We start from the raw sequence: 23,602 nt of genomic DNA, 5'->3' as shown, positions 1-23,602 counted from the left end.
TTTAAACTATATGCTTTTAAGGAAATTATTAGATTACACTACATGTATTAGTTAAGTTATGTAAGTTGTTATGTACGTTATGTGAGTTATGTAAATTATGTAAGTTATGTGAGTTATGTAAGTGGTTATGTAAATTATGTAAGTTATATGAGTTATGTAAGTTATGTAATTTATTTAAGTAATGATCAATATTAATACTATTTTGATAAAAATTAGTTATAACTTTTAAAGACATTTAAAATTATTAAATATTAAAATCAAACATTATTAATATAAAAAAATAGTAATTTGAATATAGTCATTTTTTAAGATTCATCATACGTGGCGTTGTTACACCTAGGGAGGATCCATTATATCTTACAGCTCGATATAAGGCAACCCGTCAGGTTTCCAGCCTATATACTTTGAATCTTTAAAATATTTAAAATAAGGTTGGAGAGAAGGTCAGCTATTGTTGTAATTTTAATGGACAAGCAAGCTACATATGGTAATAAATATTCAATAGTAAATGAGCTCGATAGAACTTTTTTCAAGTCTTCTTGAATTTTTTAAGATTCATCATACGTGGCGTTGTTACACCTAGGGAGGATCCATTATATCTTACAGCTCGATATAAGGCAACCCGTCAGGTTTCCAGCCTATATACTTTGAATCTTTAAAATATTTAAAACAAGGTTGGAAAGAAGGTCAGCTATTGTTGTAAATTTAATGGACAAGCAATCTACATGGTAATAAAATTAATTCATACTTATTCATACTTAAGTTGAATCAAATAATAATTAAGTTGAACCAAATATAAAAACTTATTCATACTTCAAATAATAATTAAGCTACAAGAATCAGGTCTGGTTCAAGTTTATTTAAAGGGCTGCAATTCATACATTTAAAGGGCTGCAATTCATACATTTGATTAATGTTATGAAATAAAGGGTGTGCTTGTTTTTCTATCCCATAAAGGATATCCCACATGCGCATATTACTGTAAGTTGAACTATACATCATGGTTAAGTAAGCAAAATTGTACAAACACATACAAGCATATCTAAATAAGCAAATTTCACTTGCAACATAACCAATTCATACATTGCTCACTTGACTAACATTAATCATTTTTCATGTCATTTAGCCAAATTAAAACATGTCAATTTCATATGCTATAAATCATGCTGAAATTTCATATACACAAGTAAATCAATTTATATATATTCTGTCATTTAATATGACTTCAATATAACAGTTAAAACATATTCATTCTTGCCATCGTAAACCAAACATAAATAGTCAAATATCATAGCTGAACATACAATAACATATATATATATAACAATTTGACATTTACATCCCAAATCACCAAAATTCATGACATAAGTACATATGTATTTATTTATCTATCATCAACCAAATATAACATCTCATCACTGCCATTTCCGAAACTAATGAATAAACAAATTACAGTCAAAATGTAATTCAATAATAAACCATACCCAAAACACATCCAACAACCATACTTAATTCACTTGAGTCAGAAAAATAACAACCACAAATGCATATCATACCAATTAACAATCTTACCAAGATGAGCTAATTATAAACCATACTTATCATTACTTCATACCAAATCATATATCTAAGTAAAATGATTTTTTTCAAAATCATCATGATGAAACTATTATTTATGCGAATTTTGAACTAAAACGTACCTTAATAATTTCAACAAGCTGGTCTACTTCACTCTCACCAGGAAACAGAGGCTGGAGTCAGAAAAATAGTATTTGTTAAGTAATTTAAAGGAAAAATGCATAGAAATAAGTTAAGTAATTAAGCAACGAAACATGTACCTAGAACAGATGTCAATAGCTGTGGTGTATTTATTTGCAACAACTATTAATTTAGGTGCTGGACAGTACCTAGAACAGATGTAAGAAAAAAACAAAAATTGCTTTATGTATTCGGATATTTTCATAAGTTCTAAGAATTAAAGGCTCAAAAAGAATCCATAGATTCACAATAATATAGCTAAACATCATGTACCAGACAACTGAATGACAGACTGAAAGATGAAGCATATGATTGAGTTCCTAAACTTATTGATGCCCACTTGGAGTATCATTAGCTTATTGATTTTTTTAAGAAGATTTCTAGAAGATCTTGTGTTTTGAAGTAGTAAAACCACAAAGTGCAACTGACAGCTAGAAACCAGAGCATAAATAGTAAGAATGGCATAATAACCAAGAACAGAAACAACATACCTGCATATAAATGCTAACAAACGGTTCAAACTTTCTAGTAATATAAACGCAGAAAAGCACACAGCAATGCTGAATGGACAATTAAGAAGCTATGCTATTTAAACTCAAGTGTAACTATCATATGCATACTATATTAGTTTATTTGAGGTCCATTTTATGACGATTTTTATGGACAATAGGCAGTATTGTTTTACAATTGCTGTGATTTCTCTCACCAATACATTAATAGTATTACTTGGAATCTTCTGTTTAAGAGCCGAAGTCTTATCAGCTAATCTCTGGTTTAATCCTACTATTAGTATGAATCCTGTTATGATCAGCTCCCTAGAAGCTAACAATATAGTACACGATTAAACTTTTAGAGTCAGATGGACTTCCTGTCCAATTTGGAAACAGGCTTATGATGTGGGATTGACTTCAACTGCTATGCACAATTGTTTCTTAGAAAGATGGCATGCCTTTTAATTGAAATAATGTTGTTTGTGACAGGTAGTTAACCAGTATATTGATGAAGGTGTTGCAGAGCTTGTACCAGGAGTTCTATTCATTGATGAGGTCTTGTTCTTTTCTTTAGTTGAGCTATTTTAGCATACGATATATGTCTTTTAGATGCATGGATGCAATGTATGTTTCTATGCGAATAAGCATGCTAACAAATGTATATCTAAGATACTTCTTAGGTCTTGACCTGTGCACATGCTCAAAGCATTTTACACATCATGCATGTTTATGTTCTCTAAATCATGGTTAGCAGGTGGATATGCTGGACATGGAGTGCTTTTCATACTTGAATCGTGCTTTAGAGAGCTCACTATCTCCAATAGTAATTTTCGCTACAAATAGAGGCATTTGTAATGTAAGGTAAGTGAAATCGATTTTGTCATAATTTTTGAAATATCGGCAGCTTTTAGAGGGCTAGCTTAGTTTTACATGTTGACTTTCCAGGCATGCGATGCAATTTGAGAATCTGAATATAGTAGACCTCTTCTGCAAGATGAATTGTAATTGTTTTTGTTTTGGGCCTAAGTTATATTTTCTATAATCATAAAAACAGCAACTCAATTCAGTAAAACTAATGTTCCTACTATATTAGTTTATTAGTATAAAATTTTTGGGTAAAACAAATAATTCATAAAATTCACAAACTTCAGAATTTATGTATTTAGAATTATGTATTTATATAAACACACAAACAATTCATATAAGTTCAATCACGAAGACGACATCTAAACCTGACTAAGTTATAGAACACACACACGGATAAATATATATATAACTCCTATTAAGCTTTCCAAGAACAAGATTCAAATTTCCAAATTCCAGTTTTCCAGCAGGAGCTATTAAAAGAAAATACAACTCCACTCAGTACAAAACTGAATCAAGCAACACAAACCCAGATAAGAAACTTGAATGAACTTAGAATATAACATAGCAAATAACGAAAATAACCAGTCATTATCGAGGAGAAAATAGCAAATCTGAAGCAGAAAAGAAATATGCTTTTCCGTTGAACTCAAAAATTATCGAGGAGATGAGCAGAGAAGAACTTACAGGTGTAAACGAAAATGGAAAAAGGGATAGTTAGAAACCTAAATCCAACACCTACAGGACACCTGACACTTCGAATACCGATCATTAATATAGAAGAAACAAACTTTGAAAATCATTAATCGTTGAACTATTTTCTTACCTTGAACTGTTTTCTTCAACCCCGAAGCCAACTTCTGAAACCTTTCCTTTCTTAATCCAATTTTCTATAGATGGAAAATCAATGGCCAGTGGGAAGGGTGGATTTTAGGGATTTCAAACTGGGGAAGAATGGGCTATTTTCGGATGTCAAATTGGGGAAAAAATGTGATAATTCTTTAGAGATTTGGGAGTAAACCAGAGAGGGGAGGGGAAATGAACTGGGGAGACTTAGACAAAATTTCTAAGTGTTATCGTCTGTAAAAATGAAGACAACAAAAACGACGATGTTTTGACAAACTTAATTTAACATTTGCGGCGTTTTTGCATTAACGCCGCTAAAAGGGTAAGCTATTGCGGCGTTTCAAATAAACGCCACTAATAAACTAACAAAACGACGACACTTTGATCTGAACAAAATAATATTAGCGGCATTTATACACTAGTGCCGCTAAATCCAAACCTATTGCGGCAATTCACAAAAAACGCCACTAATAAATCCTACAAAACGGCGCCGTTTTGTTTAAAAGATGATGCTCTTTTGCGGCGTTTTTCAATAAGCGCCACTAATTCTATACTTTTTAGTGGCGTTTTTGTAAAAACGCCACTAATTCCTCTGCACACAAATCATAAAACGACTTCGTTTTGCCTGATTTGAAATTTTTTTGCGGCGTTTTTTACAAAAACGCCACTAATGCATTTAAATTTTAATAGTTTAATTATTTCTTAAATTCCTTTTAAACTAATTTTGTTTACTTTCAAACAATATATCTAATTTGAAAAAAATTAAATTATATTGAATAATTATTATTTAAATATTTAATATTTAAATTTTAGGTAAATAATTTCTAATAATTATTTAAAACATGAAATGAATTCAAATAAAATATATATATATATATTCATATAATACTAAATCCATGCGTAATTATTTGGGAATATAAACATATACATCGTAAATACATGTATAAACATGAGATCAAGTATTTAATTAAACCACACTACGAGCACTCCAAAACCTAGATTCAACCAGAACATCATTTAATCAATTAACCCTTAAACCCTAACACTAACCCTTATAACCTTAAACATTAAGACCCTAAACCCTAAATTAATACTTTAAAATAGTACCAAACCCCAAACAACAAACTAATTTAAAACACTATACCCCAAATCCAAGATAACAAACCCGGCCCATACCATTAACTTAATATATATACTATACCATTGAACCGGCCTAAACCATAAACTTAAAATATATTAATTCTACCATTGAACCCTAAACCATAGGCTTTAAACCTTAAATCCTAAACCCTAAATCTAAAAATAAATTTAATCAATATTAAGTACTTCTTCCACAATTTATTATAAACATAAGCTTTTACATTAATATCTATATATATACACATCAACATGAACCATATGATTTTTTTGAAGGTGGGTTTAGGGTTTTGGAGTTTATGGATTAGTGTTTATGTTTTATGATTTAAAATTTAGGGTTTAGGGTTTAATGTTTAAGATTTAAGGGTTTACAGAAAGCCATAAAACGTCGATTTTAACAGCTTGGTAACTTAAATAAAAATTTGTAAATAGTTTAGTTATCAATTTGTAACTTTTCATAATTAAGTAACAAAAATGAAACTTTCTCATAGCTAAGAGATGAATAGTGTAGTTTATATTTTTTTATAAAGTTAGCTTTAAATACAAAAATAATTAAATTAACTTCAAAATAAAAATAAGAAAATAATATGAAAATTAAATCAGATCAAATCAAAATGAGTGTCGGTTACCCTACTAAAAAATGCCTGCTAAACTTTTTGCGGCGTTTGGACCAAAAACGCCGCTATTAATCAGTTTTTAGTGGCGTTTTGGATAAAAACACCACAATTGATCAGTTTTTTGTGGCGTTTGGGACAAAAACGCCGCAATTTAGTGGCGTTTGAGATTAAAACGCCGCTATTGATCAGCTTTTAGTGGCGTTTTGAGAAAAACGCCGCTATTGACCAGTTTTTAGTGGCGTTTTTGCCAAAAAACGCCGCTATAGTTTAGCTTTTAGTGGCGTTTCGGACAAACGCCGCTAATGTATATTATTTGCGGCGTTTTTTGTTAAAACGCCACTAAAAGCGCCGCTAAAAGTCTATTTTCCTGTAGTGATTATCATTTCATGCACAATACAACATAGAAAACAATGAATATAACAATATAAATTACATAATCTATACAATAATATTTCATGCAAATATAACTTAAAATAACAACATAAATAATCAATTTTCATGCAAATATAAAAAAACATAAAAATAATAAATAATTTATGAAATAAATCAACATACTGACAATAAAAATAATAAACAAATTATGATCATATAAAAAATGGTCAAAAAAAGAAAAGAAAAATAAAGACAAAAACTAAATATAATTAAAAATAAATGAGATATCACAAATAAATATTTAAAACAATATATAAATAATAAAGGAGAATTTTAAAAAAAATGGTTAATATATATATAAATATACTATATAAATAATAACTTAATATATATTTATAAAAATAATATTATATTAAATAGGAGCAAAACTTTATAGTAAATTTAGAATATTACATAAAATACTAAATATTTAATAATAATATATGTATTATTTAATAATAATTTACAAATTTTTAAAATTATACATAATAATAAATAATAAATAATTATATAATGTATAATAGAATAAAAATAATATATATAATAAAATGATATATAATAAAATGTATAAATCAAAATATATAATAAAATGTAAATAATATAATAAACAATACACAAATAAAAATAAAAATAATATATAATAACCATTTTTACATATATAAATAATGTTTATAGTAAAAATAAATAAAAATATATATAATATTTAAAATAAATAAATTATATAAAAATTAAAAAAGATTAAAATTAAATAAAAACAAAACTCTAGGGTAAATAAAAACAAAAAGATTAAAACTTCGCCACGTAAGGCGGTCGGAAGCTGAAGAGCTCCGATTTTTAACGCAATTTCGACGGTAAATTTCTTTTATTTTATTTTAGTGATATTTGTATGTATTTATAACAAAAAAAAAAGAAAAAGGTAAAGGCAAATCACCTCTGCTTCTTCGATAAAATGCTGGTATTTTATTGTAAAAGTGTATGTGTGTATCTCTTTATATCTCTATAAAAAAAAAGTCCATATTACAGCGAAGATATTCGGCTTTTATAGCCCCTGTTTTCTAAGTACAAATTTGGCGTTTTATTCTGTTCGATTCCTTGCCATGTTTGCTGTGTATTTCTTTCCCTTTTTACAGGTGATGATGAGAAAACCGGCGACGATCAAGCGCTGATAATGATGTACTGGCGCGCCGTTTGCGGCACGAGGTGAGGCCTGGTGTCGAGGTGCTTGTGGCGCCTAGGGTTTCAGAAAGCCCTAGGTCCTCTGATTCTGTTAATAGTTTGGGCCTTTTGGGCCCCGTGTATCTTTGGGTTAAGGGTGTAATGGGCTGCTGGGTAGTTTAGGTATTTGGGCTACCGGTGTGATTTGTAAATGGGCCATAAGTAATGCTTCAATTGGGCTATGTAAATAGGCTAGCAATTTGAGTTTTGTAAATGGACTGTAAAAAAAACTTTTATTATTTCTTTGGTTTTTGTTTTTTTGTTTATTTTACGGGCCGGGTAAATTTGGGTTATTACATATGGCACCAGGTGAATTTTTTTACTTCTGTATTATTATTTTTCTAATATGCATTTTATATTTTGTTTCATGTGTATGTGGATATATATTTGAATAATCATTTTAGAAGTAATTAAGGATTAATTATGCTCTAATTATACTTGTAATGCATAATTTGGATCAACAGGAATTGTTTCTATACAATGTGATGTTTATAGTTATGAGATTGTCCTTATAGAAACTTTCACAATGAAAAAGCCAACTGATAATTTTTTTGCTGAAGAAGTGACTATAAAGCATTGGATGGAAAGTTCGTTGCCCAAAGGAGCATGAAAATCCCCAAAACCCTAAAATGAAGAGATGGTGAGAGAAAGGGAAAAAATCACATCAAATGAAAAGAAAAAGATAAAGAAATTGAACAAAATTAAATTTGATGTGGAAATTGTTTTAATACTTTTAATTTGAGTTTGAAAAGGTTGATGATATGACATAAAATAATTGGATAGGACCATATTTGAGGTAGTGGGAAGCATCAATGGAATAATTTCTCTATGTTATCAAATAGATGAATGATAGTTATTGGGATCAAACTAATGATTTTGAGGATGTTAATGGTTAATTTGGTGGAGAGGGTGGAAAAGAAACAAATAATTCATTATAATTCATTATATGTAATATAATTATGCAATTCAAGTAATATATAGTAAGTTTCATACATAAAAGTTTCATACAAGTTCAAAGGAAATTAAATGACTTGTAAGTTTGTTGAACTTCTTTGAAAGGCCCAAAGGCAATTGAACATTAATAGTCTCTAAATACTGTAGACAGAAATCAAATCCATGGGAGCATTACAGTTGGTTAAATTGATTAAATTGAGCATTGGCAGAAATTCCATCATAGGAAATATTGGCAAAATCGTCTATGGAATTAGAAAAACAACATAATCCATGAAACATAGATAGCCCAATACAAATGTCATCGAGAAAAAAAGTCTTTTTGTTTTATAGCACATGATAGTAAAGCATGCGAAGTTTCATTCTTCTTATTGGCCTCCTTTAGTTTTCCTTGATCATCAACCACTAGCCAAAAACACAATTAGATTAGATTATAAATGAAACATTCAATTATGATAAAATTAAATAGAAAACACCTCCTTTAGTTTTCCTTGATCATCAACCACTAGCCAAAAACACAATTAGATTAGATTATAAATGAAACATTCAATTATGATAAAATTAAATAGAAAACACCATAATAACTCTAAATAAATGAAAAGTAGCAAATTACCTGGTAAGGCAAGCTAGCTCAATTAAGACCATTGTGTTAGACTTGTCTATGTATTAAATAATCTAAAAGAAAATGAAGAAAAAGACTCAAAAAACACTTGAAAATTGAAAAAAAAAATTATGCCATTGATTGGTTAAACTATGATCACCCATAACAGACCTTGTATTTGAGTTTTTGTTGAGGGAGAACAAGTCCTTCAAGAGAAGTCTTCTGAGTGTTGTTTGCTAGGTAATCGCTGCTACCCCCAACAACTAAAGGTATTGTCCCCATGTCAGGATTTTATCCTCGGCCTTTACGGAATAATCATGAAGATTACTCGTGCAAGGATTCAAACCACCAACAAATGCATATGTAGCATTTACCTTGGAACTATCTCCATGAACCCACAAGGTTCTTCGCGGAATCAAGAGACAAAACCCCAACACAAGAATAATACCCTCTATTGAGGGGTTCGTTAACATAAATGAAATTCATACAATTTTTTTAATGAAAATAAATATCATATTTGATTGGGGAAAAGCAACAATAAAATCCAACAATAAAATCCTTAGCAAAAGATTAAAACACAGTTATATCGTAAATGAAATAAGTAACTAAGAATATCCAATCTAACAAAGAAAATAACTTGATGCTCCAAAGCTACCATATACCGTAATTCATGGGAAGGTCTGATGCTCATTTTATTGGTTTCCATCTTGATTTTACAAAAGAAGTTTGAATTCTGAAGAGAGAAAATGATTGAGCGAAAGAAAAAAAAATTAGTTTATTAATTTTCACGATTTATAAGACAAACCTTATGGAGGCAAATAATGAAATATTAGATATTTGTAATTAAAATTCTAGAATAGATTAAAAATGTTGAATTAATGATAAAATTAATAGTGAATTAATAACAACAAGCGTACTTATTACTTACCTTCTTTGTTAAACGTGTTCGATGTTGTTTAATAGCCTTTGTTTAATTTTCTTTAGCTCAACCACAACATCTTTCATATCTTTTCTTTCTTCTGGTAACTCAGCTGAACAATTCAAAGCCAACTCCATGATGGATGAAATACAATTTGCTTTAACAACAAAGTACTCATCCTCTCTTCTTAGTAAATCAACATCTGCAATTTCTATCGCTCCTTTAGGCAATGAACTTTCCATCCAATGCCTTATAGTCACTTCTTCAACAAAAAAATTATCAGTTGGCTTTTTCTTTGTAAAAGTTTCTATAAGGATGATCCCATAACTATAGACATCACATTTTATAGAAACAATTCCTGCTGATCCAAATTCTGCATTTCAAGTATAATTAGAACATCATTAATCCTAAATTATTTCTAAAATGCTTATTTAAATATATATTCACATACACATGAAACAAAAATATAAAATGCAAATTAGGAAAATAATCATACAAAAATAAAAAAAGAATTCACCTGGTGCCATATATCCGATAGTTGCAAGAGTCATGGTTTGCTTCATTACTTCACCTTCTCCCAACAATTTGGCAACGCCAAAATCTCCAACATGTGCAACCATGTCTTCATCTAGTAAAATATTGCTTGGTTTTATGTCACAATGAATTGTAGGTGTTGGATGTCCATTGTGGAGGTGTTCTATAGCTACCGCAACATCTATCATTATGTCGACCCTTTGTATAATATCAAGGAAACAATTTTCAGAATGTAACCATTTCTCAAGGTTTCCATTAGACATGTAATCAAGTACCAAGGCTTTGAAGTCAACACTTGAGCAGCAAGTAATAACCTTCACAATATTGCGATGAACTATATTACGCATAGCATCACATTCAATGTCAAAACTCCTAAACGCTCCCTCTGTTTGCAAATTGAAAACTTTTATTGCAACTTCCATTCCATCTGAAAGCCTCCCTTTATATACATATCCAAAACTCCCTAAACCAAGCATATTGCTTTCCTCAAATCCATTAGTTGCTCGTGAAAGTTCAGCATGTGAAATTCTTCTCGGTGTTTTCAAAGACAACAAATCATCTGTAATTGGTAAAGTTGTACTTCTTCTTCGGCATCTTCTATACATAATAGTTAAGACTATTAGTACTAGGACAATACCAATTGTTGGTAAACCATTCCTAAAAGCATGCAATATAATCATTTGGGAGTTTTTGTGGATGTCGTTTTTGCAAGGTGGGACTAGCAACCTAGGTGGACCACAAAGTGCATAATTCTTCATGAATGATGTGCTAGAAAAGTTTGAAAAACATCCTTTGCATGGAATTTCCCCTTCAAGTCTATTGAAAGACACATTAAAATACTCTAGATGTAAAAGCTTTTCCAAAGATTTGGGAATAACTCCAGAGAGATTGTTATTGCATAAATCCAAGAATTCCAAACTAATCAACGCACCAAATGATTCAGGGATATGACCATGTAGTATATTATTTGATAAATCTAATGAAACCAAAGTTTGAAGACCCCCAAATGTGGATAAGATATCGCCCGTGAGAAGATTCTTTGATAAATTTAGGTCCAGCGGACTCCTCAAATTTCCAACATCAATAGCATGTGAATTGTGAAGATGGTTTGATGATAAATCTATTTTTAAGATATCTTTAAGATTCCACAAAGTTGATGGTATTGTAGAACTCAATTTGTTGGAATCTAAGTAAAGATATCTCAAAGCAGAAATATTACCTAAACAAGAGGGTATGGATCCATGCAGCTTATTCAACCCTAAATACATCTCGTATAGTCTCTCCAAACCACAGAGGCTTTCTGAGATAGGCCCTCCTAATTTATTACTGTAAAAAGTTAGACTTTGGAGATTTCTCATTCCTCCTATTGATGCTGGAATCAATCCATTTAATTTATTATAGCCGAGTTGTAAAAGCAATAGGTTGGTTAAGTTACCTATTTCCATAGGAATATTGCCTTTAAGCTCACACTTTTCGGCATAAAAGTATTGAAGGGATTTTGAAAGGTTCCCGATATAAGTAGGAAGAACGCCACTCAATGGATTTCCTGAAACACTTATTTTTCTCAAATTCCTACAGTTCGTCAAAGAAGAAAGAAAGTTCCACTCATGATCAGTAGCAGATCCTGTGATCAAATTATTGTCATGGATTAGGAGCACTTCAAGGTGTTTTAAGCTGGCAAGCATTTTAGGGATTGGGCCAGAGAATAAATTATCTCCCAAGGATGGAATCTTAAGCATGGAAGCATTGGAGATAGAGTTGGGAATGTTTCCGCTAAGTTTATTTGTCCACAATAAAAGAATCTCAAGCTTTGGAGCATTGATGATGGGTGGTAAATTACGTGTAAAATAGCATCTTTTAGTATACATATTCATTGAATACCAAATTCACAAAATATATAATACATTAAAATATATATTTAAAATAAAAACTGTAAAACTTTAAATCTATTAAGAATAAAATTTTGGCATGGAAAATGTGATGAAATCAATTTTTTAATTGAGACATAATAAGAAGTTTAATTTGAGTAGTAATTAGTCCTTGTGATTTCTATAGACAAAATATATAATACACTAATAATTTTTTAAAATATTGTAAAACTTGAAATAAAAAAAAATAAAAGTTTGGTATGAGAATGTGACATCTAATAAATCTTAAAAATGAGACTGACACTGAATAATAATTAGTTATGATTTGGGAAATAAAAATGTTAAATCCTTTATTTTCCCTAAATACAAGTGTAAGAAATCAAAATAATATATTATTTGGTTGTGCAACTTTTCTCTATCTTTTAAGTAATATGTATTGAAAATTAAAAAGAATTTTATATTGTAAACATCTAAAAGTGACAAAATAAATGAGAGTAGCATAAATTTTATTAATTTTAATGTTAAAAAGAACTGCAGCTCTTGAATAAATCATTAAATTGATAAAGTGCATTTTATGGGTTAAGATGTTTGTTTCAAATACAACATTGTTCTAAGGGTTAGATGTTGGTTTAGCCTTTCATGTTGTATTTATTTTTTATTTTGGTACCTAACCAATTTATTTGTATCAATTTAATATTTGAAATTAAATAAAGTAAATTAAGATGCCAAAAAAAAGAATGGAAAACACCAGAGGTGGAAATACGATGTAAGTTCGGATAGTCAAACTGCACCAACACTATCCATATGTGATACGTATAAGCCATTGTTTTTAATGTAAATTGGTATGATTTTTATCAATTGGGTTAATTATTTATTTTTATTAAATTATAGTGTAAAATTAAAAGATTATTATTTGCTCAAAATTTTTTTAATTAAACCTTAATTTGAGCTAAATATAAAGGTAAAACCATTCTTATAATTTAAATCACGTGCAACAGGTGACATGGGAATCTATGTATATAAATGTATATGAATATATATCTTTGTTTATTTTTTAAAATAAATATATTTTCCACATTGGTTTCTTTTCTTCTATAGACAAAGGATTTCTAATGATTTTTTTATTTTTTACTTATATAAAATAGATTAGTTTATGCAATGAAAAATAATTTCTTTTTTAAAGTTAATGGAAATTTAAAAATTTAAAATAAATCAATTCATATAAATCGTATTGTTTATTATCAGATTAAAATGATAAAGTATATGAGCAAAAAAGAAGAAACAAATTAAAGAGAATGTTTTTGGAGTTTGGAAAAAATTAAAGTGAAAAACATACCTTCTAATTTGCTGTCAGATAGACCTATTTCTTCGAGCGTAGTTGAATTAAAAATACTTTTTGGAATCAGCCCACTGAATTGATTTCCTCCTAAAATTAATTTCTGAAGCTGGTAACATTCACCTATACCTGATGGAATCTGACCTGCACACGTAGTCGAAAATTAAAGTGAAAAACATACCTTCTAAACTGTTCAACTAAAAATACTTTAAACATAATTTTTTTCATCAAATTAACTATTTTGCCTTGAATGAAATAAAATGTTCTTACTTTTGTTATCTATTACAAATTAAACTCTTTCATGAAAAAGTACTTTAAATTAAAGAAACAAAGAAAATTCAATACCTTTTAAGTTATTCAACCACAAATCTAATTCTTCGAGTCGTGTCAAATTTCCAATAGTTCTTGGAATGATCCCCGAAAATTGGTTCGTGGACAATGCCAACATCTTAAGGTTGTTGCATTTGTCCATACTTGACGGAATGGTACCAGATAGTTCATTTCTATGCAAGAAAAGCACTTCAAGCTTGGGAAGATGTTGACACATATCACTAGGCAAACTACCTGATAGGCTATTGTTGGAGAGATCAATAGTCTTCAGAGAAGAAATGTTGAAGATCGAAGTTGGAATCTGACTTGTAAGACCTTTAATTGCTTGAATAATAAGCATTTCCAAACCAAGAAGATTACCGATTTCTTCAGGAATTTGACCTGCAGACATAATCGAAACATCAAGGTGTTAAACTACCTATTTTGTTAGTGTAAATCAAAGTGGTTTTCTTTCCTATAATTTAAAATAAATATATAAATGTATGAGCAAAAAGAAGAAACAAATTAAAGAGAATGTTTTTGGAGTTTGGAAAAAATTAAAGTGAAAAACATACCTTCTAATTTGCTGTCAGATAGACCTATTTCTTCGAGCGTAGTTGAATTAAAAATACTTTTTGGAATCAGCCCACTGAATTGATTTCCTCCTAAAATTAATTTCTGAAGCTGGTAACATTCACCTATACCTGATGGAATCTGACCTGCACACGTAGTCGAAAATTAAAGTGAAAAACATACCTTCTAAACTGTTCAACTAAAAATACTTTAAACATAATTTTTTTCATCAAATTAACTATTTTGCCTTGAATGAAATAAAATGTTCTTACTTTTGTTATCTATTACAAATTAAACTCTTTCATGAAAAAGTACTTTAAATTAAAGAAACAAAGAAAATTCAATACCTTTTAAGTTATTCAACCACAAATCTAATTCTTCGAGTCGTGTCAAATTTCCAATAGTTCTTGGAATGATCCCCGAAAATTGGTTCGTGGACAATGCCAACATCTTAAGGTTGTTGCATTTGTCCATACTTGACGGAATGGTACCAGATAGTTCATTTCTATGCAAGAAAAGCACTTCAAGCTTGGGAAGATGTTGACACATATCACTAGGCAAACTACCTGATAGGCTATTGTTGGAGAGATCAATAGTCTTCAGAGAAGAAATGTTGAAGATCGAAGTTGGAATCTGACTTGTAAGACCTTTAATTGCTTGAATAATAAGCATTTCCAAACCAAGAAGATTACCGATTTCTTCAGGAATTTGACCTGCAGACATAATCGAAACATCAAGGTGTTAAACTACCTATTTTGTTAGTGTAAATCAAAGTGGTTTTCTTTCCTATAATTTAAAATAAATATATAAATGTATGAGCAAAAAAGAAGAAACAAATTAAAGAGAATGTTTTTGGAGTTTGGAAAAAATTAAAGTGAAAAACATACCTTCTAATTTGCTGTCAGATAGACCTATTTCTTCGAGCGTAGTTGAATTAAAAATACTTTTTGGAATCAGCCCACTGAATTGATTTCCTCCTAAAATTAATTTCTGAAGCTGGTAACATTCACCTATACCTGATGGAATCTGACCTGCACACGTAGTCGAAAATTAAAGTGAAAAACATACCTTCTAAACTGTTCAACTAAAAATACTTTAAACATAATTTTTTTCATCAAATTAACTATTTTGCCTTGAATGAAATAAAATGTTCTTACTTTTGTTATCTATTACAAATTAAACTCTTTCATGAAAAAGTACTTTAAATTAAAGAAACAAAGAAAATTCAATACCTTTTAAGTTATTCAACCACAAATCTAATTCTTCGAGTCGTGTCAAATTTCCAATAGTTCTTGGAATGATCCCCGAAAATTGGTTCGTGGACAATGCCAACATCTTAAGGTTGTTGCATTTGTCCATACTTGACGGAATGGTACCAGATAGTTCATTTCTATGCAAGAAAAGCACTTCAAGCTTGGGAAGATGTTGACACATATCACTAGGCAAACTACCTGATAGGCTATTGTTGGAGAGATCAATAGTCTTCAGAGAAGAAATGTTGAAGATCGAAGTTGGAATCTGACTTGTAAGACCTTTAATTGCTTGAATAATAAGCATTTCCAAACCAAGAAGATTACCGATTTCTTCAGGAATTTGACCTGCAGACATAATCGAAACATCAAGGTGTTAAACTACCTATTTTGTTAGTGTAAATCAAAGTGGTTTTCTTTCCTATAATTTAAAATAAATATATAAATGTATGAGCAAAAAAGAAGAAACAAATTAAAGAGAATGTTTTTGGAGTTTGGAAAAAATTAAAGTGAAAAACATACCTTCTAATTTGCTGTCAGATAGACCTATTTCTTCGAGCGTAGTTGAATTAAAATACTTTTTGGAATCAGCCCACTGAATTGATTTCCTCCTAAAATTAATTTCTGAAGCTGGTAACATTCACCTATACCTGATGGAATCTGACCTGCACACGTAGTCGAAAATTAAAGTGAAAAACATACCTTCTAAACTGTTCAACTAAAAATACTTTAAACATAATTTTTTTCATCAAATTAACTATTTTGCCTTGAATGAAATAAAATGTTCTTACTTTTGTTATCTATTACAAATTAAACTCTTTCATGAAAAAGTACTTTAAATTAAAGAAACAAAGAAAATTCAATACCTTTTAAGTTATTCAACCACAAATCTAATTCTTCGAGTCGTGTCAAATTTCCAATAGTTCTTGGAATGATCCCCGAAAATTGGTTCGTGGACAATGCCAACATCTTAAGGTTGTTGCATTTGTCCATACTTGACGGAATGGTACCAGATAGTTCATTTCTATGCAAGAAAAGCACTTCAAGCTTGGGAAGATGTTGACACATATCACTAGGCAAACTACCTGATAGGCTATTGTTGGAGAGATCAATAGTCTTCAGAGAAGAAATGTTGAAGATCGAAGTTGGAATCTGACTTGTAAGACCTTTAATTGCTTGAATAATAAGCATTTCCAAACCAAGAAGATTACCGATTTCTTCAGGAATTTGACCTGCAGACATAATCGAAACATCAAGGTGTTAAACTACCTATTTTGTTAGTGTAAATCAAAGTGGTTTTCTTTCCTATAATTTAAAATAAATATATAAATGTATGAGCAAAAAAGAAGAAACAAATTAAAGAGAATGTTTTTGGAGTTTGGAAAAAATTAAAGTGAAAAACATACCTTCTAATTTGCTGTCAGATAGACCTATTTCTTCGAGCGTAGTTGAATTAAAAATACTTTTTGGAATCAGCCCACTGAATTGATTTCCTCCTAAAATTAATTTCTGAAGCTGGTAACATTCACCTATACCTGATGGAATCTGACCTGCACACGTAGTCGAAAATTAAAGTGAAAAACATACCTTCTAAACTGTTCAACTAAAAATACTTTAAACATAATTTTTTTCATCAAATTAACTATTTTGCCTTGAATGAAATAAAATGTTCTTACTTTTGTTATCTATTACAAATTAAACTCTTTCATGAAAAAGTACTTTAAATTAAAGAAACAAAGAAAATTCAATACCTTTTAAGTTATTCAACCACAAATCTAATTCTTCGAGTCGTGTCAAATTTCCAATAGTTCTTGGAATGATCCCCGAAAATTGGTTCGTGGACAATGCCAACATCTTAAGGTTGTTGCATTTGTCCATACTTGACGGAATGGTACCAGATAGTTCATTTCTATGCAAGAAAAGCACTTCAAGCTTGGGAAGATGTTGACACATATCACTAGGCAAACTACCTGATAGGCTATTGTTGGAGAGATCAATAGTCTTCAGAGAAGAAATGTTGAAGATCGAAGTTGGAATCTGACTTGTAAGACCTTTAATTGCTTGAATAATAAGCATTTCCAAACCAAGAAGATTACCGATTTCTTCAGGAATTTGACCTGCAGACATAATCGAAACATCAAGGTGTTAAACTACCTATTTTGTTAGTGTAAATCAAAGTGGTTTTCTTTCCTATAATAGAGTAATTTGGAGATGTTAGATTTTAATATATTTAAGCATATTTTTTTCATCAAATTAACTATTTTGAACTATTTTGCCTTGAATGTAATAAAATGTTCTTACTTTTGTTATCTATTACAAATCAAACTCTTATACAAAGAAAACACTTTAAACTAAAGAAATCAAGGAAATTCAATACCTTCTAAGTTATTCAACCTCAAATCTAATTCTTCGAGTCGTGTCAAATTTCCAATAGTTCTTGGAATGATCCCCGAAAATTGGTTCGTGGACAATGCCAACATCTTAAGGTTGTTGCATTTGTCCATACTTAACGGAATGTTACCAGATAATTCATTTCTATGCAAGTAAAGCACTTCAAGCTTGGGAAGATGTTGACACATATCACTAGGCAAACTACCTGATAGGCTATTGCTGGAGAGATCAATAATCTTGAGAGAAGAAATGTTGAAGATCGAAGTTGGAATCTGACCTGTAAGACCTTTAATTGTTTGAATAATAAGCATTTCCAAACCAAGAAGATTACCGATTTCTTCAGGAATTTGACCTGCAGACATAATCGAAACATCAAGGTGTTAACTACCTATTTTGTTAGTGTAAATCAAAGAGGTTTTCTTTTCTATAATAGAGTAATTTGGAGATGTTAGATTTTAATATATTTAAGCATATTTTTTTCATCAAATTAACTATTTTGAACTATTTTGCCTTGAATGTAATAAAATGTTCTTACTTTTGTTATCTATTACAAATCAAACTCTTATACAAAGAAAATACTTTAAACTAAAGAAATCAAGGAAATTCAATACCTTCTAAGTTATTCAACCTCAAATCTAATTCTTCGAGTCCTGTCAAATTTCCAATAGTTCTTGGAATGATCCCTGTAAATTGATTCATAGATAATGCCAACATTTTAAGGTTGTTGCATTTGTCCATACTTAACGGAATGTTACCAGATAATTCATTTCTATGCAAGTAAAGCATTTCAAGCTTGGGAAGATGTTGACACATATCACTAGGCAAACTACCTGATAGGCTATTGCTGGAGAGATCAATAATCTTGAGAGAAGAAATCTTGAAGATGGAAGATGGAACTTGACCAGATAATTGATTGAATCCCAAGTGCAAGATCTCTAGATTAGACATGTTAACAAGTGTTTCAGGGATTGTGCCTGTAAAGTTATTATTTTTCATTTTCAGCCTTTGAACTCTCTGTAAGTTCCCAAGCCATGATGGAATTTCCCCATTAAGACAGTTGTAGCTTAATCGAATGATCCTCAAACGATGCAATTGGCCCAATTCTTTAGGGAGATGGCCATAGAAATGGTTGCTACTCAAGTCGAGAGAGAGTAGAAATGAAAGATTTCCAAGGTGTGGAGGGATAGTACCCCTAAGATTCATGCTTGTAAGATTCAAAGCTATAACTCTTTTATGGAGGATGCCACAAGAAACACCAATCCAATTGCAAACAGAGGTTGAGGCCGTCCAATTGTTTGCCAAGACATTTTGAGGACCGGTAATGTGATCCTTAAACTCGAGAAGTGCAAACTGATCGGAGTTGGGATTCCTGGCTGTCATAGCCAAGCAAAGTACGGAACATGGTATGAATAAAGCTAAAAGAAGATGAAAGCAAGTGTTGTAGTTCATTATTGCAAGAAGGAATAAGCCAAGAAAAAAAAAAGTAGGAAAAGGGAAGTTGAGTTGATAAAATAGTTTGGATGATGAAGAAAGGCCCAGAGAGCATGCTTTAATATGTTTAAACCCTCGCACACTTGATAAACTTGATAAATTTAAGACTACCCTAAAAATTAAAAAGGAAAGCGAAGTTTTGAAGAAATTTCAAAACAAATGTCAAGTCTTCTTCTTTAAAAAATACGTACGAAAAAAGCAAATTTTCAAAATTTCTCCTAAATTTTCTTCACATTACTCCACATAATCCATTAAAAAAAACTTAAAAAATATATTTTATTAATTACTATATATTCTTTTATTTTCAGAATAATAAATTGTTTAAAATATGCTACTAGTCCCTTTAATTTAAAAGTTAAAAGTATTTGGGATCTCCAATGCATCAAATTCCTCCTTTTATGATTCAATGTTTTTTTTAGTTACTCTAATTAAATATATCTAAATTGTAATAGAGTTCATATTTATTATATAAAAAATATTTTAAATTTTTTTCAATTGCAGTTTAATTCTAATAGAAACATTTCATTTATAAAACCATAAAACTTTAAAAATATTAACTCTGTTAAATAAAAAATGATATTTTTTAAAGAGTAAATGTTGACTTGATTAACACAAATAGGTCTTTAGGGTTAAACTTCAGTAATTGACGAGCTCTACCACAAACTGTGGATGATTTGGGGATTTACCACTATATTATAAGTGAATATTAAAATTTATCACTATATTTTAATTGATACTTGTCATTACAATTTAAAAATATAAGTAAATTAGCCATTTAACTCATATGTAATTGAACTTTACAAGTAAACTTAAAATTTTATTTAATTTTGTCAAAAATAAAAAAAATTATTTAATTTTGTAAAAAATCAATATAGATTTTGGTGACCTAAAACAAAATTAATAAAAAAATTATTCTCTCAGATAATTTTTTAATGTTTAATAATAAATTAATTTATAAAATATACTTTCATTGGACACAAGCATCGAAGGCGGTGAATAAACCACTGATCAAATTAATTTGGAGGTATTTTTTTTCTAAATCAAGTGAATTTACGAGTTTTGCTTTCTTTTAAAAATATTTTTAATATTTTTGTGGATATCAAAAGATACCAAAAATTATTTCACTAAGAAATTTTATTTCACTCGAAAAAATTATTTCACAAAGAAATTTTATTTCACTCGAAAAGTTAATGTTTTATTTCAATGGATTACAATTAAACATTAGATTTCACGTTTTTAAATTTCTTTGATAATTGTGTAATTAACAATTACTGATTTTGGGTGGTGTAGGTCTACTATAATCTTCCTTACACGTAACCGACTATTGAACTCACTTTTTTTTCTAGAATTCAACACAGAACTCAAATTTACCTTTTTAAAATAATTTTAAAATATCTGTATAAAAGGTATTTTTTTGTGATCGATCACACTTAACAAAAATTTAAAAATAATATATTTTTTGAAATTTAAAGTGATCTAAAAACATATTTTTAAGTGTTTTGGACCATCCGGTGCTGATTTCCTTATTATATTAAGTGCTTGCAGTCACTCCTGATATATTGTGCTTGAGTTGTGACAGAGTCAATCGTCAACATACCATAATGTTCTATTGATGCTGAAATTGGAATTTTTGTTATATTGATAGAGCTTATCCTTCAACGCGTACAAGGTGTGTTTGTTATTTTCTCCCTCAAATTGTATGATCTCACTCATTAAATGAATTAATGAATTTCCCTTTAAAAATATATATTTTTAAAAATTAAATATTTTATAAAATATTTAAAACTATTTAAAAAATTGTTAAGCCTTAAAACAATCGATAAAATATATGTTTCTCTAAAAAATCAAAAAAAATATGTTTGAAATTTTATATGAAATCTAAATTATTTTAACAATAATATATTTTAAGATCATAGTAACGCTACAATATATATATTTACTAATTATATACACCTTTTTTATATTTTTTCCTAACATATCATTATTTTCAACACTATCGTAATCCTGTTTTGATAATTCCCTTTCCATACATCCTTTTTCTGCATAGAATTTCAAAAGAAAATGTGAATTAATGTAGACGTGAGAAGACTTAGAGGTAAGTCACCCAATGAATGTGTCCTAAACCGACTTATGGAAGAATCAAACAATAATTTTGTATCTTATAATATATTTAATTACATTTATTAGTTTATCAATCAAAACTTAATTAGAATCCATCAATATTTCACACATCAAAAACCCACACATAAAATTCACTTTTAAAGTATTTGGGATGTATTTGTATTATAGGAAATGGATTAAATTAGTCTCTTTATTATTAAATGTATCATTTTAGTCTTTGTATTAGGTATGAATGATATCTTCTAGATTGAAGTCAGAGTAATTCTTGAAGGACTAAAATTGACTTGGGCTAGAGGATTTAGATGTGTTGAGATGGAAAGTGACAATGCAATGTTGATTGAAACTATTCGTAATAGGCTGGCTACAGTAAGTAGTGTTGCTAAAGTAAGACAAATTCACGATTGGTGTTCAAAAATTGGGAAGTCAAATTTCGATATATTCAGCAAAATGCCAATAAAGTTGCTGATTGCATTGCTAAGGCAGATGGAGGCGTAATTGAGGAGCTGGTTATCTTGGAAGATCCTCCAGATTATGTGAGATGCTAGTTTGAAGAATATATTAGACAGTTGTGGGTCATTGATGATAATTTTCATTTGGACTGATGCTTGCTTAATTTTCTAAGTTTATGTTCAACCAAAAAAAAAATTTATGTCTAAATTGTAATAGAGTTAACATTTAGTGTATAAAAAATATCTTAAAAATTATCTTTTTAATTGTAATTCAATTCCACAAATACCGATGATGAACCTTGAAACTAACATGAAAATTACAAAAAAAAAACACATCTATTATCAAACCAGCAATCCATGTCTAAACTTAAATTAACAAAATTCGTCACGCAACCCAGTACACTATTTTATATAATATATATATATTAGCTTTATTCTTGATTCACATGTTTATTATATTTAAAAATTAAAGTATATGATTTACTGAGCTTTAGTTGAGTTAGTATTGGTATTATATCAGTGTAGGACAACGTGAGTTTAATCGTGCTTAAATGCGTTTTATCTTTCAACTCAAGAGTTGGGAAAAAGTTATTGATAATTAAATTATACCAATTTTTACAATATCTAAAAAGCATTTATAAATAATGTAAGGGAAAAAAAAGAGAAACATATTCATATTGATGGGCTCTTTCATTGTTAGACTTTGTTTCCTAACCACCATGAAATTACTTGTCACAATTCATCTTTTTAAATGAGAAACATTTTCCACAATTTGCCATCACTTTAACATACACCAACTTTTCTATGATTAGTCCAACTAGCGTGATCCTTGGTTTTACTTTCCAACAATTAGTTTGTTTTCTTTAAAAAATATTTTTGTGGATATTAGGAGATAATGAAAATTATTTTACTATGAAATTTTAATAAAACAGGAAAATAAGTAATTTATTTTAAGAGATCAGAATTAAACATTAAAATTCCAATTTTTTAATTATAATTTTTTTTGACAATTGCATAATTAATAAAGTACCAATTTTGAGCATTGTAGGAGTGCTATAACCTTCCTACGCATAATCGGCTCTTCAATCCACTCTTTTCTCTAGAATTCTACATAGACCATAATTTTATTTTTTTAAAAGAATTTTAAAATCTCTTTACAAAAAATATTTTTTTAGGTGATTCATCAAAGAATAAAAAGATCGGTAACGATTCCTTTTTTTATTCACCAAAGAATAAAAATAAGTGTTAGGTATAATGACAAGGCACATTACACTCCTAAGAGGAGATCAGGGTTTGGACAAGAGAAAAATATGATTCGAATTTTGGAGACAATATTCTTGAAATTAGCAACCGCAAACCCCGATTATGAACCATAAAACGAACATCAAAAGTAAAAAAAAAAAAAACATGTTTATTATCAAAATAGTAATCCATCCTATGCTTAAATTAACAAAATTCACCATCCAACCG

At 29.4% G+C, this 23,602-nt stretch overlaps 2 protein-coding genes across 2 annotated transcripts; both read right to left on the bottom strand.

The window, feature by feature from the left end:
- Positions 1-8,479: 8,479 nt before the first annotated feature.
- LOC121227925 (receptor kinase-like protein Xa21) lies at positions 8,480-12,197 on the bottom strand. Its single transcript, XM_041110874.1, has 2 exons — positions 10,328-12,197; positions 8,480-10,183 (listed from the first exon to the last, which is right to left on the bottom strand). The coding sequence occupies exons 1-2, from the start codon at positions 12,081-12,083 to the stop codon at positions 9,828-9,830; spliced, it is 2,112 nt and encodes a 703-aa protein (XP_040966808.1). The 5' UTR covers positions 12,084-12,197; the 3' UTR covers positions 8,480-9,827.
- A 1,301-nt stretch (positions 12,198-13,498) lies between these two features.
- LOC107947977 (LRR receptor-like serine/threonine-protein kinase GSO1) lies at positions 13,499-19,571 on the bottom strand. The gene is made up of 12 exons (XM_041111155.1): positions 18,683-19,571; positions 18,058-18,423; positions 17,432-17,797; positions 17,087-17,230; positions 16,547-16,912; positions 16,203-16,310; positions 15,663-16,028; positions 15,318-15,461; positions 14,778-15,143; positions 14,433-14,576; positions 13,894-14,259; positions 13,499-13,692 (listed from the first exon to the last, which is right to left on the bottom strand). Exons 1-12 carry the CDS (start codon positions 19,518-19,520, stop codon positions 13,499-13,501), a joined length of 3,768 nt encoding a protein of 1,255 aa, XP_040967089.1. The 5' UTR covers positions 19,521-19,571.
- Positions 19,572-23,602: the final 4,031 nt, after the last annotated feature.

The sequence above is a fragment of the Gossypium hirsutum genome, chromosome A04 (genome assembly GCF_007990345.1).
Source record: "Gossypium hirsutum isolate 1008001.06 chromosome A04, Gossypium_hirsutum_v2.1, whole genome shotgun sequence".
NCBI classification, from domain to species: domain Eukaryota; kingdom Viridiplantae; phylum Streptophyta; class Magnoliopsida; order Malvales; family Malvaceae; genus Gossypium; species Gossypium hirsutum.
The sequence above is the reverse complement of the archived record's forward strand: the minus strand, read 5'-3'. Positions and strand labels throughout refer to the sequence as shown.

Bases quoted from the DNA above. Each gene is read 5' to 3' on its own strand.
- LOC121227925 (XM_041110874.1), bottom strand. From the start codon at position 12,083: ATGCTTAAGATTCCATCCTTGGGAGATAATTTATTCTCTGGCCCAATC. The intron at 10,184-10,327 runs GTGAATTCTTTT...CTTGAAATGCAG, and splicing joins TATCGGATATATGGCACCAG to AATTTGGATCAGCAGGAATT.
- LOC107947977 (XM_041111155.1), bottom strand. From the start codon at position 19,520: ATGAACTACAACACTTGCTTTCATCTTCTTTTAGCTTTATTCATACCA. The intron at 16,311-16,546 runs GTATTGAATTTT...GAATGTTACCAG, and splicing joins GTGGTTGAATAACTTAAAAG to CTTCAGAAATTAATTTTAGG. The intron at 13,693-13,893 runs GTATTGAATTTT...CTACGTGTGCAG, and splicing joins GTGGTTGAATAACTTAAAAG to GTCAGATTCCATCAGGTATA.